The 12,275-nt window shown below is 45.6% G+C and overlaps 1 protein-coding gene across 3 annotated transcripts in view; it reads left to right on the forward strand.

Annotated features, from left to right (window-relative positions):
- Positions 1–867: 867 nt before the first annotated feature.
- The window catches only part of AFF1 (ALF transcription elongation factor 1), a 67,537-nt gene continuing 56,129 nt past the window's right edge, over positions 868–12,275 (forward strand). For all 3 annotated transcript variants that reach the window (XM_053975060.1, XM_053975061.1, XM_053975062.1), the window contains exon 1: positions 868–1,022. In XM_053975060.1, the coding sequence (XP_053831035.1) occupies positions 1,006–1,022 (17 nt within the window). In that variant the 5' untranslated portion in view covers positions 868–1,005. The remainder of the gene's footprint in view (positions 1,023–12,275) is intronic.

Here is a 12,275-nt window from a genome sequence, read left to right on the forward strand (position 1 = left end):
GTTAAGAGCATTTGCAGGAGTAGTTTGTATCTATAATTGTGCCAAGAAACACCCAGAGCAAAGGACAGGTATTGCTGCTTTCCGAGTACATCAGCAAACCGCGGCCAGGACCAGAGCCCAGCACAAGTTGCATAACCAGCTTCATCTTTCCCAAAGGCTCATAGCCTGCAATTCCAGCTCTGGCTTTAGCAGCGCGCTCAGCACTTCCTTTGCCGCATCTGTGCGGACACCTGGGATGCGCGTCTGCAGCAGTGCTCGTTGCGGAGGTTTTGAAGCGCCCGAAATTTTGAAAAATTCGTGCCGTTTTATTCTGTCTTTCTAAAAAAAAAAAAAAAAGAGAATAATTAAAAAAAAAAACAACACACCCAAACCCAAAAAAAAACTAAAGAAACCCCAAACAAAACAGCAGATAACCGAAGCAGACGCCGCAGGAGCACCCGCGGGGCCGCGGCGGAGGGCAGGGCCCGGCTGCCGGAGCAGCCCCGCTCCGCTCCGCTCGGCCCGTGCCCTTTCGCCCCGCTCGCCGCAGGCAGCGCCTCAGGAGAGGTCCGGGCCGGGCACGGCCCTCCCGCCGCCCGCCCGGGCAGAGGCCGGGCCGTACCACGAGCGCTCGGCCGGGCAGGGGGAGGCGGGCGCGGGGCGGGCGCGGGGCCCGCTCCGCCGCAGGTCCCGCCGCCCCGGGCACCGCGGGGACACCGAGCGAGGCCTCGGCCCGGGCGGACGGCGGCACCCGGCCCCGCCTGCTGCAGGCCGGAGCGGGGCCGTCCCCCGGGGCCGGGCGGGCACCCCTCCCTGGCGGCGGCCGGGGGAGGGCCGGGCGCCCGGATGTCGATCAAAATGAGCGAGCCCCAGCCCTGCGCCGGCCGCCCGGGCGGGGGGAGCCGCGGCGCGGCGGCACCGGGAGGCGGCCGGCGCATGGGACGGCGGGCTTTGGCAGCGGGGTAGAGCCTGGACAGCTGCGGACGGAGCTCATGGATAGAGGACGTTTGGCAGGATAACCCCGCGATGGCTGCCCAGTCGAGGTACGGCACTAAATAACTTTGGTCGCGCCCGGTGCATCTCGCTTGGAGCTGGGTTTGTGATGCCCTGTCTCCGGCTCAGGCTCAGTCGGCTGTGGGGTTTTACCCCGAGCCGCCGGTAGGTTTTCTCCTTGTGTTTTGTTCATCGCTGTGCCTGCTCCCTCTTCCCGGCGTAAACTTTCTTCCAGCAGGAAAAAACAAAGTCTTAATTTCTCCCCGTCAAATCTCTCTCAGTCCAACAAGATAAAAGCTCCTTGAAACTGATTTCCTTCTCCCCCGTGGACTTGTCCGTTTAAAAGCTCTTTGAAATTGATTGTCTTCTCCCCTCCAGACTTGTCTCGCGTTTGCGTGTTTCTGTTCTGTGAGCAGGTCTCTGTCACTGCTTACAGCACGGGTTTAAAAGGTGGGGAATGGCTCTGCTCGCCCGGGTCGCGGAGCTGGCTGTGCGCAGGGGAAGCAGGTTGTGTCTGCTGGATAGCTGCGAGGATAGAAAATGGTTTACAACAGAGAAGAGTAAGGAAACGAGTTACTTAGTTGCTGTCAGTGAGCAAAATTCAAGCGAAAGCACCGTTCTTGGGTAAATACTTTTCAGCTGTGGTTTTGAAGAAGCAGCATTTTGCCTGCTCTCGGGGGAGTTGGGGAGTGTCCTGCCTAAAGTAAATTTCACACTCAGCATGGGGGAGGCAGCTTTTCTTAAGCAGTAGTACTTGATGGAGCAGTGCTATTTAAGGTACCCGTTAAATGCCTTTTAGCGTTTACGATGCCTTAATGGCCATTTCAGAAATGCCAAAGAGAGAAATTCCATTTTGCTCTCTAGTCCCGCACCAAACAGCCACCCTGCTCCCCTTTAGTGTAGGCAGGAAAAAAAAAAAATTAAAATGGTGGCGTATCCTACACATAAGTTTGGCACTCACGGTGCATGTTCACAGTGTTGCTTTTCTGCAGGTTTGAAGCCAAGAGCTGGCTTTAAATTACAAACTGGAGAAGGACAGAGCCCTGCGGTTTGGGGAAAAAGCAGGGGAAGATTGATTGCTTGGTTAACAGCTGAGCTCTTCTCCAGCTTCCATGGCCTACTCTCCCAATACTGGGAGTATTTTGCACAAAGAGTTCTTAACAAAAAGGTAAAGATTGAGTTTCTAGCATCTTTTTTTTTTTTTTTTTTTTCGTTTGTATCATCCCTTTGCATGATTTACCGGCCTGCATTATCAGCGTTGCTGTAACAGGACCGCATGCTGGATGCAGCATAAATCCTAGGGATGCTGGCTGGCCCTGGAGCTTGGCTTGGCTCCAAGGCCAGGGACATGCCTGATGTCTCAGAGGTCGCACAAGCGTTCTGCTGGGTGGCAGGAGGCTACGTGGGAGCTGGGTCCCAGCAGTAGCCCCCAGCTTCAGCCAGCTGAAAGAAAGGGCAGAGTGGCGCTGGGGCCAGTGAGCCACATCCCTGACCCGTAAGGTGAACGGTGCAGAGCATCGAGTGTTACACGCTGAGTCGCTCAGACTGAAGGGAGGAAAATGGTCCAAGGCCTGGGGCCATGGGGCTGAATTCTGCAGGGCAGGTGGAAGGACCGTGCCCCACACCTGCCATTTGACTCAGACATGGGGACAAGACGTGCACCTGCCGTTCTGTGCCCTCCTTCCTTCTCCATCCTGTGCGCTGGCTTTTGCTTTTGGATGCTTTTTGCTTTGGATGCTGTGAGGTGGTCAAGCTGTAAAGCTGTGTCAGAGCATTTCAGCACAGCGAGTACAGAGGTGACTCTGTATGCCTGAAGATCAGTGTTAAGATCTCTGATTATTGCTTGTTTTAAGGCATTTAAAGAGAGTAGGAGTGCATAAGAGCAGCAGAAATGAGTCTGTAGGAGAGAGGTTGCATTTGCCAGAAAGCTTGTTTCTGTTTCAGTGGCATAGATCTGCAGGGGTATCTTTTAAAAAGGGGTACCATTTTTTTTTTTAAATGTGCTTTGTGGGTGTGTAGAAGCTTTTATTCAATAGTAAAGGATTAATTAATATTCATAATAAATAATTAGAACTCTACTGCACGGGACAGAGAAGCCACATGTCTCCAGAATTCATTTTGCCAAAACATGTTAGAAGGTTTACTCTGCAAGGTAGCTGACAAAAGAAATGGGTGAGCTTTCTGTGTTTATTTTTGCTTTGCAAAAAATACAGGCAATTTTTGCAAGCTCAGTAAATTACTGATGAGGTGGTGTGATACCGAGCTCAGTAGTGGTATCACTCTGTACAAGGCCTTCAGGCACTCCTCCATCTGCTCACGTTTTCTATTTCTCACATGCTGTATGCTTTAGCTAGTGAAAATGATGTGACATAGGGGAGGATGCTTGTTTGGAAACAAGAAAATCCAGCATCCTTTCTTCAGCTTCAGTACTGTGATCCTCAGCAGCTCCCCTGGCATTTGGGCTTCACAGTTTTGAAGGGTGGAAGGGTAGGGAAAACAAGTTGATGAAGCCTACCTGTTGCTGCTCCTTAGCATTTTAAAAACTGTTAGTGGTGAATAACTGAGGAACTGATGTGCTAATGGATGCCACAGCATTCTTTAAAATCGTGATCTTAAGAAGTGCTTGCAGGGCGAGTTGGGCATGGTTTGCTTTCAGCTGTTTGAGAATGATCAGCTTCTCCCATTAGCTGCTGCAAGTAGCTTACATCTGGAGCTATTAGGTGGAGAAACCATCCTCCAGTTCGTGTTTCTTTGTGTATAATGTGGGGTTGTGGGGGTTTTTTAAGTTGCTCGCTGAGCCGTAGGTTTGCAGCTGTAGATTTCTATGTGCTTGCTTCTGGAGTGCACAGATGATCTGATGCCTGTGGTGTTCCCAGGCAACAGGGCTTGTGTCAGGTTTTTATGGTATATTCAGGAACTTGTGAACAGAAGCAGAACTGATCTGAATAAGGACAAATTTAGTTTCTTGTCGACTGTGTTGTGATGTTCATCATGTGCCATTCAGCTGCTCTGGGAATACGGCAGGACCTTTGGGAGGAGTGTGGAACAGACTGACAGAGCCCATCTCATTTCTGCTTCTTTCTTGATTAAAATATCTGCTCTGCTGCAGCAATTGCAAGCTGAGGATCTTTAGATGATTATCTGCCTTTTTTTTTTTTTTTTAAGGTGCAGGCTGCTTTTCTCAGGCTGCTTGAGGTCATTTTAAATTGTCTGTAGATGCTGTCAGTTACACTTATTTACAGTAGGAGGATAAACAAAATACTTTGTTGTTTTGGATGCTAAGAATTTTGGGTTGTCGTATATATAAGTTGCTTTTCAGTGTGGTTGTGGTTAGCATCGTTTCTGGTGTGCAGAACGAATGCATTTTCCAAATCTTTGTACATAGGTGAACACAGTACATAGTCAGAGCAACATGAAACCTGAGTTTTGTACTGTTATCCCTGCTGGGCTCATACTGCTCTTTCTCCTGAGTCAGCCCTGCAGGGAAGGATAATGATGGACAGCAGCCAGGGAAACCCTCTTTTTCCACCCCCTAAAGCCAAGTTGTACCAGCTAAACCCAGAAGAATCTTGAGAGGAGACTGTACTACCCTTTCTGGTAGAAAAAAAGGTGATGCTTTGCAGAAATAAAATGTAGCTTTATCTATATTTAAAACAGAGTAAATTCTGAAGGGAGTATGCTGAGGCTTTTCCCTGAGGAGAAGCTACGTTGAATGATGCAGCTTTAGTTCATTCTGCGTCATTTCACAGCTTTCCAGGCCAGGTGTAAAGACACTTTTCATAACTTGTTTGTTTCATGGGTCCTGTCGATACAGGCAAATGCCAGTATTGGTGATGCTGGGTTCCAGTCACCTGATGAAGGTCAAGAAGGGCTGAAACAATATCTTGTTGGAGTTTACTTGTCTATTGAAAGCTAAAACATCCCATGAGACCCTGTTGGTTTTGCTTGCTACTAGCACTGCCTAAAAAGTCAAAGTTGTTTTGTCCAGAACCAGATGTGTGGATGATCTATGGCACGTTTTGTGGGCTGCTGGGGATTTTCAGTTTGCAGTTGCTTATTGCCTCGACCTTCTGAGCACGGAGTTGCTCTGCTGCAGACCTGCAGCTGACATGCTCGCACACAGAAGACAGAGATGCTCACACCTAAGTGGATTTTTCAGGTTGGTTTGGTTTTTTTAGCAGTGGGTATTCCAATTTGCAATAGGCCATTGAAAACTTTGAAGTACATTTGTCATGGCATACTTGAGCTGGTATACAAGGGAATGTTTCCTTAGGTCATGTAATTTTCCTGCGTCTGAATCTGTGTTACAAAGAGAGGCCTCTTCTCACAGCTTTTTATGAGAAAATCATTTGCTAGTACAACTGCAAGATGCAGCATGAAGAGCAGGAAACAAGATTTTAATGAGGTGCATAAATTCTCCTCAGCACTTTTCTTCTGAGAGGAGCCATAATGAACAATGCATGAAGCTTTTAAATGCCTTTAAAATATAATAGAAAAGGTGTCTCCTTAAAGTTATGTGGGAATGCTACAATGACATTATTTTCCATGAGATAGAGGGCGGTGAAGTGAGGAAGAGTTCTCCACAGAGTGCAGGGTGTCATCCTAGGGCCTGGGTTTGGTGCTGGGTGGTTGGGAGTACAGAGGCTGGTTTGCTTACCTGACATGACAAAAGAGTTACTGTGTAGAGCTGCACGAGCCTCAAAAAATAGAGAAAGTACTTTTTCTGTTCAGTCTTGAGCACAGCCTGGAGAATTTTTTTCTCTGTGGTATGTTACAGTGGAAAATGTACTGGCTATTTTATGTTTTGCAATTTTGGCTGCTGCAGTTCATCTGTGTCCATGATAAAAAAAGAGAAGAGTGTGGGACTGGCTGGGGCTATTATCACTCCCAAATGAGGTGTTACCATAGTAGATTAAGATAGAGCTGCCTCTCCAGCAGAATGCTTTTGTGGGGAACAGACAAGAGCTGCTGCACGTGCTAGGAGAAGATTTTCCGCAGTTGCCTATTCATAGACAATTCAGGAAAGAGAAGTTGAATTCTAGGATCAGTACAGAGTCAAGCAGCTGTGGAAAGTGGTGGGAGGTAGAATTCTTGTAGCCCATCTTCCCTCTCAGATGTGGTGGCTGCTGTGTGCAGAGCCAGCCCCCAGCTCAGCTCTTTTGCTGCTGAGGTGCAGAAGTTGTTGATCACCTTATTGAACTGCATGGCTTTTTAAAAAGTGCATTTCTTTGGTGCTTTTTTCTTGTATAGGAAGGGGGAGGTGGCAAATGGGGAGAAAGAGCAGGTGTGTGGGCACAAAACTGCATTTTAGAAGTTGCTCTGTTCCTGTTAATGCTTCAGAATTGTCAAACTGAGGTATCTAGGCTCACTTGATTAGGCAACCTTCGTCACAAATGTTTCAGGAAGGTGTTTGTCTTCTGGATTTGTTTAGGCTAAGACATTGTTCATAGACTTGTCATTTTCAGTTGTTCTGAGTGTTCATTGTACTAGCAACCTGAAGTTTTCCTTTACTGTTGTTTTTGCAATGTTGCCATCAGGTTAAGAAAAAATAATGTCCCTGCTGTAATTTTTAGAGAAAGTTCAACAAGCAAATTGTTAATGGTTAACCTCAGAGACAGCAGTAAAACTCATTTTCAGAACTGCGAGAACTGTGGTTTTCATTTTTGTACTTGCAAATAAAAAAAAAAAAGGAGTAACAAAAACCAACCACAAAAGCTCATCAAAGAATAACAAACAACAAAAACACTTCTATCACCAGTTCAACCAGAACATGAGTAAGAAGTATTTCAAAAAGAAACAAAAGAGGAAACTCTCAAGCATATGGTAGTATTTTTATTCCATACGTCTTTGCTTCTTAGAATGCCATATAGTGTATAAGTTGTAAGCAGCAAGTGATGTATTCAGCAGGGTATGATCAGCTCCTTCATGGCACGGCGTTTAGCAGGTGGTGTGTGCATGTGAGGTGTGTGAGAAGCTCCAGTGCACGTGTCTCCTCCCTGAGCTGAGCTCTGGTCACTGCATTTTGAAATACAGGTGTCTGCTTGCATCTGAAATGGAAAAGAATTATTAAAATGTGGAGCAATAAAGACATATTTACATCTCTGGAGAATTGGAGACATGATAAGAAATTGCTTTTGGGTTTTTTGTTCTTCTGCAGTTTGCAAGGTTTTGCTTAAAAAGATATTACTGGCATAATTATCTTTTCAAGCACAGCTCAGAAAGTCTCCCTCGCAACTGGTATGCAGCTATTTCTCAATACTCCTCTCCCTCCCATAGGCTATTTTGGAAAAATCATCCTAATCTGAAGGCAGGGAATATACTGGCAGTTTAGAAGTGCTTTGGTGACATGCTTCTCTTTTCCCTGTCCCCACAGCTCTCGGCAGAACAAGCTGTTCTAGGAAAAGTTGTTTTCCTGATGTCAGTAAACCTGTGGCTCTGCTGAGAACAGGCTGTCAGTCTAGAGACCTATTTCTTCATAGCTTTACCAAAATAACATGTGCTAGCAGAAAGAGAGCCTGGTCTGTCCCTCTGTGCTGCAGAGCAGGGAGCTTTGCTTGGATTTTTAGAAGACTCCCTTAGAATTGCCACTACCTGGAAGCTGCCATGTCTGTCTGTCTGCCACTGCAGGCCTTTTTTACTGTGAGAAGTGCTGGCACAGCTAAAAGGCAACAAATGCACTGCAGAAGTGAGATAACTGTGTTGGCCCAAGTGTGAGCTCTGTGATACTGGTGAAGAAGACTGCTTTTTCTGGCACATGGCTTCTGGGAGGATGGCTATGGGATGGTGGGTGCAAGCTCTGTTGGCCAAAGAGCTCTTTTGGACCACTGTGTCTCCCTTCTTTGCTGAGACCCTGCAGCTCCCTTGCGGCAGAGTGGTCAGCTTTATCCAGCAGTTAACTTTTAATTGGTCATTGGTTTGATTTTTGGGCTTCTGATTTAACACATGATATTCTGTAACTTTCATTCTAGAAGCAAGATGAACAAGTGCCTTAATATTTAAAGGGAATGTGATCACTTTGCTGAGGTTTTGGAACACTGTAGGTGATCTTTATCTGTTTGCAAACCCCTATCCATTTTACATGGACTAACAGCAAACTAATAATAGGCTCTCTTTGCTTAGCTGGGTTTGTGGTCCTCTGTAGAGGGAATGCCTGGTTCTGTGTAATGCACTACAGGGGTAAAAAAACTATTAGTTCTAGAGCATAAGAAAATTCTCTGTAACCACCCATACTGGGGAGAGAGAAAAATAGGTAAAATCATGTGCTGTTCTTTGAGAAGGTCTAATCTGCTTTTAGAAACACTGTAATAATGAGATCTGTTGTTCAGAGACCTGGGGTACTTCTACCATTGCAGAAGTTGACTTGTACAATGAGGAATTGAGAACAATAGACCTAAATAACTTCCTAAATTGGCTGGGAAAATTCAGTAACTCCGTGTTTTACATATGAAAAAAGGCTTGGTCATTTAATGAATTAAGTGGCACAAAGCCTTGCCTTGCAGCTCTCTATTTATTTGTAATAAAAATGAAGAGTTTAGCCAAGGATGGAAGAAAAGAAAACATTAGCAGCTTCAGTCTAGAAATTCCCTCTGAAGATGCCTTTAACTATTTGCTGTTGTTCCCTCTTCCTTCCAAACCAGTTCCAAACTCTTAGTGGGCAGGTGGGATGACTTCAGCCTTGGTTTTGGTTCTGGTTCCAAGTGAGTTAGCCCCAAAGTGGAGTTTCTGTACCTACCTGAGCATGTCACTGAGGAGTATTGCTGTTGTTTGGTGCCCTGGTGCACTGACAGTGCAGCTCTGCACAAGTAGGACTACCGTGGAGTAAAACAGATGGATGAAATTGCCAGTCTGCAGAAATCGATAACATTAAAACTTGGCTCCCAAGCTGGTTCTTCCATTGCTTAAACATGTGAATCAGTCTGGTTCTTAATGATTTGGAAAGGGTGTTTTCTTTCCAAGTCAGTTAAGTAAACTGGATGAGCTGACCGACAGTAAATAGGTTTCTCTCATTACACATCCCTTTTTCCTGCATGTTTGGAGGGACAGACAGAATTTATGTGCAGGGAACCCATTGCTGTTTCTTCCTCTTGCAATATAGACAGCTGATGTAGTGCAGCACTGTGTTTCACAGCTAGAACCTCCTGTCTGTAATTCTTGAATAAATGAAAGCAGTTTGTAATTATTGCACAATCTGGTAATTGCAACCAAAACCTTCTTGGGATCTGGTTTGGCAACTGTATTGGTGTGTGTTGATGTTGTTTTGCTATTTGAACCTCTTGTGAGAGAATTTGTTGTGAAAACTGAGAAACTGTGTGTATTAAACAAACTCCACCAAAACACCCCAAATCAAAGAAAACTATAACCGTACACACACACACACAACCTCCCATCCTGTAGTGCTTATAAAGCCAGATGCAGCCTGGGTTAATTTTTAAATCTAATGAACATTTAGTTGACATTCTGTCCTTTAGGCTGAATAGTGGCCAAATACAGTGGTTTCAGTTCTTAGCTAGAACTGACTTTGGTATCTGTGCTGTACTTAGTTATAAAGAAACATGTATGGAGCTCACGGTGTCTCGGCCAAGGGTCCTGTGTTCAGTACTGTTTCCACTCAACTCCCTTAACAGTGCTTATTCCTGTAACTTTCTGATTTGGCCATAATTTGTGCTAGCCAAAATAGGAGGAAAGGTCCTATTTTCAACTACAGCAGGAGGAAACATCGGAATCATGTTTGAAAATATTCCCTCTGTCCCCATGAAAAAGTCTGATGAAAATGCCATATAAAAGAATGTGTCCCAACCCCATCTTCTGGGTAATTTTGTCTTCACTTCCCTGTTCCTTTGTTCATCGATTAAATATCAAGTTAATGGTTTCCTTATGTAAAAATTGCTTCCTTGAAAAATGGGCCATCTCCTCCCTTGCAGCCTAATGATGGAAAAGTACAGATGATATTGATATAAGCTGTGTTTACTTTAATGTAACAACTTGAAAGGCTGTTTGTGTACGGTAATCTGCCGAGTGAATAATGGTTTGGTTTTACTTGTTCAATATTTCTTTCTTTCACCTAGAGAGGGGGAGGTTTGAACAACCAGTAGCAGTTGCTGAGGTTAATAAGATACATTTAAAAGGTCTTTAATTAAGCCATGCAGTTTTCTTAGAAGGCCCTTGAACTATTCTTTCACCCCTTCCTCTTCTGTTTCACGTGGGTGAGTGCAAATAAGATGAGAGTGCAAGGGAGGTGCAGGCACTGACTAGATACAGATCTAGGATCCTGCTTACACACAGCAGAGTCTCAATGGAAAGTAGGAAACCAGAGGAGGATTGAAATGGTTTCTGTGAGTTCAGCTGGCCAAGGGTGTGCTGAAAGCTGAGGCAGTGGTGAGAATTGACATGCCAGGGTGAACGCACAAGGTGTTGTTACAGCTGCTGCTCCAAATTTTATTGGTTCCTCTGGGTTTTTCTATGCTGTCCTCGTGTGGGGCCAAATCGTAGCCTTCAGCTTGTACACTGGGTTCCAGATGGTCTACCCTTTCCATATCTTTTGAGAAACTTCAACTGTGTATTGTAAGGCAATATTGTACTTTAGTGGAAAGAGGAATTTATGCCAGTATCTAATTTTCTGGCTTCCTTTGGCTTTTAAGTTTTCAAGTCCACTTCAAAAGGGTGTTCCTGGTAAAGAGCTCTGCTTGAGCTTGTGCTCAAAAAGAATTCTTGACCTGGAGCTTTTACACAGAGAATGGATTTTGCATGTGTATAAGCAAGTGCTCAAAATGGATTCCTGATTCACAGCTTGAAACTGAGGAGTGACAGAAAAAGAGATGTAGAAAAGGGAGGGATATTAACCTTACAATTTCCTGTGTTCTTTCTCTGTTGTATGCATTACTACAAACACCACATTTCTAAGCAGGGCTGTTAAGTGAAAAAAATGGGGAGTTAAGGCACAATTTGCTAGTTGGGAAGGATTCTAAGAGCTGTTCTGAGGATTAATGGAAGTTTCAAGAAGAATAGAAAAATGCATAAATAGTGAGACTCTTTCCTTACTTTCTTTTTTCAAGTGGCTTCCAGAAATACTTACGGTAAGTTTTGCTTGGCAGAATTTTCCTCTTTTGCAACCCGTGTTTAGTCACTGTGGTAACCAAGAAATTGGGCAAGATGGCAAAGTTACTGAATGTGTTAAAAAGTATGTGTGGAGAATGTTATCCTATGGTTCCAAATTACTATGATCAATTTGCATTTTCTTGAAAATACCTAGCTTTCTGCAGATGGCTTGGCTGGATGTTACTTGGGTTATGTGAGGTGTTAGCTGCTGTTGTGGGTGTTATTCATTCTGTTTGTGGATGTTTTATTAATGAATTTTGGGGCCAGTGAGAGAGTGCAGAGAGATGAAGCAATCCTGAGTCAGTGCATCCCTGTGATGATGCAGGAAGCTGGCTGCTTGGACACAGGTTGTTCAAGGGGCTTTCTGTGCTTGGCACTCAGTGTAGCTCTGGGCAGACAGTCAGGGGGTGAGGAGAAGTCCAGCAGCCTGCATGTAAGAATGTAAAACCTTCTCCAGGAGCTCCGTGCAGTGGTTCCTGTAGGGCATCTGCTCTGTCCCTCGGGGAGCAGAGCACAAACCTCCTGCCTCATCCTGAGGGCAGGGAGTGACTGTTGTGGGGAACGTGCGTGGGAGGGCAGGGATGAAGAACCCCGGGGAGAGGCAGTGCTGATTCATTCTCCTTCCAAGTCTGTTGCCACCATAGTGTTGAGGACAGGAACTCATTGGCTGTTGCCATGAAAATACTCGTAAGGGCAGAGGCTTGGAAGGGAGTTATCAGAGAAGGTGATGTATTCCCTGGAAGGTGCCCTGAGTCACCACTGAGTGGACAGAATGCTGGATGCACCTGGTGAAACTCCTCGCTTGTATTTCTGCAGCACTTCGGTGTGATTTTCCAGCCTTGGTCACAAGCCTGGTGTGAAATCACCACAGTCATTGCCTGGGCAGATGTGACTTCCTTTGGCTGTCAGGTTTCGCTCCTTGAAGAGGTGGTCAGTTTCGGTGGAAGTAGAACTTCCTTGACATTTTTTGCTCTGTTCTTAGAGCAGAGAAGATGATCACAAGAAATGATGCTGTGTTTAGAGGAATGCACCCACTCACAGGTGTCTGGCCAGGGACTCTTCCCCAGTTCCACCCCATCTCTTGGCAGCAGTCACTCCCTGGACTGCTTATGCCACGTTGGCCCATCTGCAGTTGTGCTGCCTGTCCTGTCCCTGGTTTTGGGATTTTGCCTAAGAGGAGGGTCTCTGTGGACCCATGAGCACTTCCT

The sequence above is a fragment of the Vidua macroura genome, chromosome 4 (genome assembly GCF_024509145.1).
Source record: "Vidua macroura isolate BioBank_ID:100142 chromosome 4, ASM2450914v1, whole genome shotgun sequence".
NCBI lineage: Eukaryota > Metazoa > Chordata > Aves > Passeriformes > Viduidae > Vidua > Vidua macroura.